Consider the following 6,000-nt stretch of genomic DNA (forward strand, 5'->3'; position numbering starts at 1 on the left):
AACAGCAAAATTATTGATTCTATTCAATGTAGAGATTTTTAAAAATAATTTTTTTGGAAGTCTTAGATAAGTAATTAATTTTATGCATCGTTTTTGTCTAACACATTATTCGAAACGATTAAAATATTCTATATATGTATTTATCGATGGTATCGAAATTTATGAATTTTCGTTTTGCTGATATAATTGATTAAAGAATGGAAAACTGTTGTTTTAATTCATAGAAGTTTTCCAAACCTCTGTTATTTAATTCAGCTATTGAAATAAATAACAGAAAAGTTTTCCATAGTTTCATTAAGGGAATGTTTTATCAATGAATGAACATGTGTTTAACGAGTTCCACGAGTTATGAATACAAAAAAACACGATCGAAGTAATATTTGAATTTTCCACCTGAGCATTGTGCACGAACGGGAGAGTAGTTCGTGGGTGGATTCGTCGCGGAATACAAATCTTGTTATTTAATATCGAAAAACGGGAAATTCAGTCGTAGCTTTTCCTGCTCCAACTCCAATATGACTCGTTCCCCTACTTCCATTACACTGCTAGGAATTTCATATTTATCATTTGTTATTGTTTTTCTCTTCCCGCCCACGTACGCTTATTTGTATTCAATGTGTTGCAATAGATCGCGCGTTGTAGATACACAAGGTTAGGAGATGAAGTATAAAAGCAAAGCTTTGTCTTCGCTTACGTGGCATTGAAATAACGTTTCCTCGCGGATTCCTTGTCGCGGGGGCGAATACGATTCCGCGAGATGCTATGCAACGGTGGATCTTAATATTGCATGTGTGCTGATCGAAATATTTTAGAAACGTACGCGAATCGAGGGAATACCATTTCCTATACCGAGGAAAATTCTTTTTCTTCCCTCTGTAAACGTAAAATTGTTTCGCTTGTTACATCACGATTACCTTTTCCACAGGTATTTACATTTTTATACTGCTCGAGTTCGCTTACCTTTTTGTCCGGTATCTGTTAATATCGAGGTATTAAATTAAAAACCGTCACGCAGTCCTGAACTTCAGTTTTAACTTCCGATGTCCTCATGAATTTATAATACGTTAATCGCTGTTGAAGAGCAGACTCCAAGTTTTTACTACCTTAATTAAAATTTCCGTGTTTCTAAGTGATGAAACAGAGATACTCTAGAACAGAATAATGAACGAACTTTTTATGTAAATTATAGATAAAGATTGCATTATTTTATAAATTAAATATATAAATAAATTTCCTTATATAGTATCTATTAATGAAATAAGGAAGAAATATTATCACAATAAATTAATTAGAAATATGTAATTTTACAAGAGGAAAAGTGTTGATCATAATTCATTTATGATTTTATTGCTATATATATAGAAAAACTTAAATAACTTTTTTTAATACATGTGTTGGTTTTTAATAGTTTTTAATACTAATTGCTTCCCCTCCCACTCCTTAGTTCCAAAAATCCATATGTGCTATACCTAAATGTTTCTATGCGTCGAAATGAATCCAAGTTTGAAATGCAATTTGCGTGTACATACATAATATCGAAACGATGCCCGATCGGGAAACATTGATATATATTTCCTATTACATCGCAAAAAGGTAAATCGTCGTGGGAAACGCAGTCTGTTAGTAATTCCGAAGAGGATGAAAGCAGCGACGAAGAAGCTGGAAAATCCTCGACCCGTAAGAACAAGGCTCCCAATAAACCAACCAGCAAAAAAACAAAGATGGGCAAGAGGAATCAGCCAACTATGGTCTACACGAGTGCACAGTTATCTGGATTGTTGAAGGATGTCATCCAAAAAAGTAAGTAACACTGTCGACCCCTGTGTTATCAGCTTCGCGGGATGGTCCCGATGATTTATGGGAATAAAATTCGCGTTAGCGACTGCGAATATTATTCTCTTCTCTATGTACCTTTACGGAGGACAAGTGTCTCTGGAGCGTGAAAAGGAACAAAAGATTGCAGTGATCGCGCGAAGAAAGACGAATGGAAAATGAAATGACTTGTCAAAGAAACTTCTGCGATACAAATGTGACCCGTGTCGAGATGGTACCGGTTTATCCCCTGTGGATTTTTCAAGAGACATCGTTAAAAAACGATTCTGCCACCCTTTTGTGTCGAGTCAACGTATTCGTCACCTATCAGGATACAGTTTCTTTTAAAGAAGGGTTTCAAACTTTCAAGCTAAAATCATATATTTATTTTTATAATAGGGAAAACTATGATAATTTTAGCACTGTACTAATTGTTGCTACTTCAAATTTAAAAAATGTATAATACTTTATGATTAATATAAAAAATTTTATGCAGAGGTATAACGATATCTTTTGATAAGCAGATATGAACGAAGCACTAGAATGGATCAAGGAATCCCTGCAGGATGTCCTAGACGATCGAGACGAGGAAAGCTCCGAAGGTATCCCTTTAGTCCCACTGACAGATTATTCGTCGACTGCGATGGATTCACCGAGCTTTCAAAAGCTTATTCGAGCCATGGGATTCACACCTCCTGCTGATGAACAGGAATCTTATTGGCGTATACCATCTAATATCCTTAATTCGACGATTCAGAAGCACTGCAACCTTATCGACGCTGCACTCGCAGGAAACTTCGTTGTTGAAGGTAGTATAATGCATACAGCGAGTTGCATAAGTATTTGTACCTTCTCAATCAGTAATTTGATGATAATTAAGGGTCAAACATATCCCAGTACATTATTAGTGGAACAGTGGGATACTTTTTTTAAGAATTCAGGATTTATTGTTATAGAAAAATAATATTAATATTATACATAATTATATATGAAGCAATGTTTTACAAAATTATAAATTGATCTAAAATTTAATACTTTTATAATTAGAACCCAGAGCAGCTTCAACCGCGGGGGAAATTGATAGCGATAGAAATAATGAAAGTGACGATGATGTCGATGTTTTAGAAAATATTAGAAAATATTTCAAATCTACAGGTATGTAATTCTTGTTAATTATTTTCTAATTACTAAAATTACTAAGACTTCTATGTACATTTTAGCCGAACCAGAACCATCCACTTCTCGCCAGTCTGATTCTGAACCCGATGTAGATTTCGAATCGATATCATCGAAAAGTAAAGTTTCTTCAAAATCGACGGAACAGATCAATATTGAAGTTGAAAAACCGGAAACGAGAAGTTCGCAGACTGTTGGTACGCATTTACATTTTAGACTTTCAGTTACGTGCCCTCTATTGATGTAACTGGTTAAACTCTTTGATCACCGGAAATTGATTCACAAATGTTTTTGTTTAATTTTAATTGTAACAATCTGAACGATAGATTTAGTTGACATAAATTCAGAAATTACAGAAAAACCAAGTACAAAGGAAAGAAAATCTGGTGGTCGTGCTAAACTACTTATCGACTCTTCTGATTCTGAACTGGAAAATGAGAGAAACGTCCACGATACTGAAGGTAAGTAAAGAAATGAATATGTTTAAACAAAGTAAAAATTGTCCGATGTCATTTTAAATGTATTTATTGAATAAAAACTTACACCAGATGAAGGAAAAAGAAATCGATCGGATAGTTCGGACAAAGAAAATGAAACGGTAAAGAAACGTCGCTTACTGGATAGCGACGAAGAAACTGAACCATCTGTTCAGGATACTGAACAGAAACGTACCAGAATGATAATTAGCGACGATGAAGAAGAATCCGTTGAAAAGCAACCTACTCAGCAAAGAACGTCTCGCATGATAATTAGCGACGATGAAGATTAATGGAAGATACAATTTTACTCTTTTAAACATCAGTTTCATTTCTACTTTTTAATAACATTGTTCACTTTCTTTTATATAGCATTTCATATTTTATTTCTTTTTTTTTTAAATAAAGATGATTCAACTGCTTATAACATTTTACTCTTTATGTGAATAAAAATAAAGTGAAGAGAATTGTTTTAATATTAATGCAACAGGATAATTAAGAACCTTGGGAATTATAATTAATAATTATCCATTGATAAAGTAGAAGGAAATCAACTTATCGACGTTCTCGTCGATAAAACAGATTCGGTGGACTTGAAGTTCCAGTGTCACTGACGAGGTATACCACGCTGCATGATCTCCTTCGTCACCCAATATGCCCTTACAGGTAATTGGACGCACCCGGGGTACACTTCAGGGTGCCAAGAAAAACAGTTCCCGAAAGGCGTCCACATTTCGCCAAGTAACTATCAGGCGTACAAGAGGGCGCAAGAGGCGCAAGTCGGGCCGTACGACTGAAGCGGTAACCTTCTTTGTTACGTGTTAGCCGGTTCCATGGTTGGCCAATGTGGATGACTTTACGTCTTTTGATGGGCAGGTGAGGAGTCTTGGCGAGTGTCAACGATACGTATACGCGTGTATCGAAACATAATCGTGGCCGAAGACCAGTCCTTTGGCTTTTTCCGTGCACCTTCGACGACGGAACCGCGACTACGTCCGTGAAACGATGCGTAATGTCGCCGCAAGGACTCCGCGAGCCGCGGATTGATTACCAGGCTCCCATATTGGTGCAGGAAGGTGAGTAACTCCGCATATAACTGTGTATTATTGTCCCCATTTGAAATAGTGGCGGTAGACGATCAATATTTCAGTATCGTTAATATTATTATACCGTATTACAAAATCGACTGATGGATTATTAATATTTAAAATATTTAATGACATGGTTTATTGAAAATCAAAACGTTATTAGTATTGTCCAAATTTCTTCTGAATGACAACTTGAAATTGGTATAAGTGGGTTGCCAATAAGTATTAATATCATTGACAACATTTATTCTGTAGTTTATATTGTTTATTTAAAAATTTTGTATTTTAATTTTGCTTTACTATAATAAGTCAAAACGTTTTACAAAAAATGTTATATCATTAACATACAACACAATTCAAGTATTATAAGACCTAACCTAAGGTCATTTTACATTTTTTAAATCAAGCTATTTAATTTTTTACATTATATTCTATAGAATGATATTACTATTCAAAATATTTTTCTATTATTTTTCTTCTAATTATTCAAATACATAAGTATATCTAGTTTGTAGTGTCGGTTTCCTACGGCTCTCGCGACATTCAACATGTTAAGTCAAACGTAGGTATCGATATTCCGCTAAGGTGGCCACGTGCGTTCTAATCGTCACTTCCAAGTATCAGGCTTTCGTGAAACGTGTGGAGATCGTTTACGTTCGTAGATTGACGTTCCTCGACGAAACACGTGGCTGTAGTAACAGGCTAACAAGACAGTGAGTTAGTAACGCGTAGCCTACTCGTGATTCATGTTCTCCGGATAAAAGCGCGGGCTCCTTATACGGTTGTAGGCGGATGGCATCCTCTTTGCTGCCCCACTGCATACTGTCCCCACCGCTGACGTTGCTGGTAACCTATTGAGCCGCATTTACCGGGTCGTAGGTATGCATGAGTCAGATATAAATTGGAGACGTAAATTGAACTGAAAACAAGAATAATAAAGAAAATTTATTTTAAAAATGTGTATGTACTTATGTAAAGTCGACGGAATGCACGAGTCAGATATAAATGGAGATGTAAATTGAATTAAAAACATGAATGAATGATAAAGACAATGAAATCGAATGAGAAAATGATAAATTATAGAAAATTTATTTAAAAAAAAAATACTCGTGCAGAGAATATTGACAGTTTACATTTTTTATTCTGATTGAAAGACATTATCTCACAATCGTAACGTGTGGATAATAAATATCATTGTATGTGATATTTGTTGAAAGTGTTCGAAAAACAATCACCTTCAAGGTGAAGATTCCCAAATATCTCATATCTTGTAGATACTCGAATCATTTTTATTTACCTGAATATCACACAGGTATTAAATATCCAGGTGTCTCGAATGCATCAAGTACACAAATACACAATTAATAGCCCTGTTACGTATAATTATTGCAATTGCGTAAAATGACGAGCCATCACTGTTGGTTCGCGTTCTTATGCGCGCCAACTGC

At 35.1% G+C, this 6,000-nt stretch overlaps 1 protein-coding gene across 3 annotated transcripts in view; it reads left to right on the top strand.

The window, feature by feature from the left end:
- The window catches only part of LOC114871999 (protein timeless homolog), a 140,994-nt gene extending 137,063 nt beyond the window's left edge, over positions 1-3,931 (top strand). For 2 of the 3 annotated variants that reach the window (XM_029178695.2, XM_029178696.2), the window contains exons 23-28: positions 1,594-1,800; positions 2,337-2,621; positions 2,860-2,967; positions 3,033-3,185; positions 3,336-3,449; positions 3,537-3,931. In XM_029178695.2, the coding sequence (XP_029034528.1) occupies positions 1,594-1,800; positions 2,337-2,621; positions 2,860-2,967; positions 3,033-3,185; positions 3,336-3,449; positions 3,537-3,757 (1,088 nt within the window). In that variant the 3' untranslated portion in view covers positions 3,758-3,931. The remainder of the gene's footprint in view (positions 1-1,593; positions 1,801-2,336; positions 2,622-2,859; positions 2,968-3,032; positions 3,186-3,335; positions 3,450-3,536) is intronic. The other variant, XM_029178697.2, reaches the window with a different exon arrangement.
- The last annotated feature ends 2,069 nt before the right edge of the window (positions 3,932-6,000 follow it).

Source organism: Osmia bicornis, chromosome 3 (assembly GCF_907164935.1).
Source record: "Osmia bicornis bicornis chromosome 3, iOsmBic2.1, whole genome shotgun sequence".
Taxonomy (NCBI): domain Eukaryota; kingdom Metazoa; phylum Arthropoda; class Insecta; order Hymenoptera; family Megachilidae; genus Osmia; species Osmia bicornis.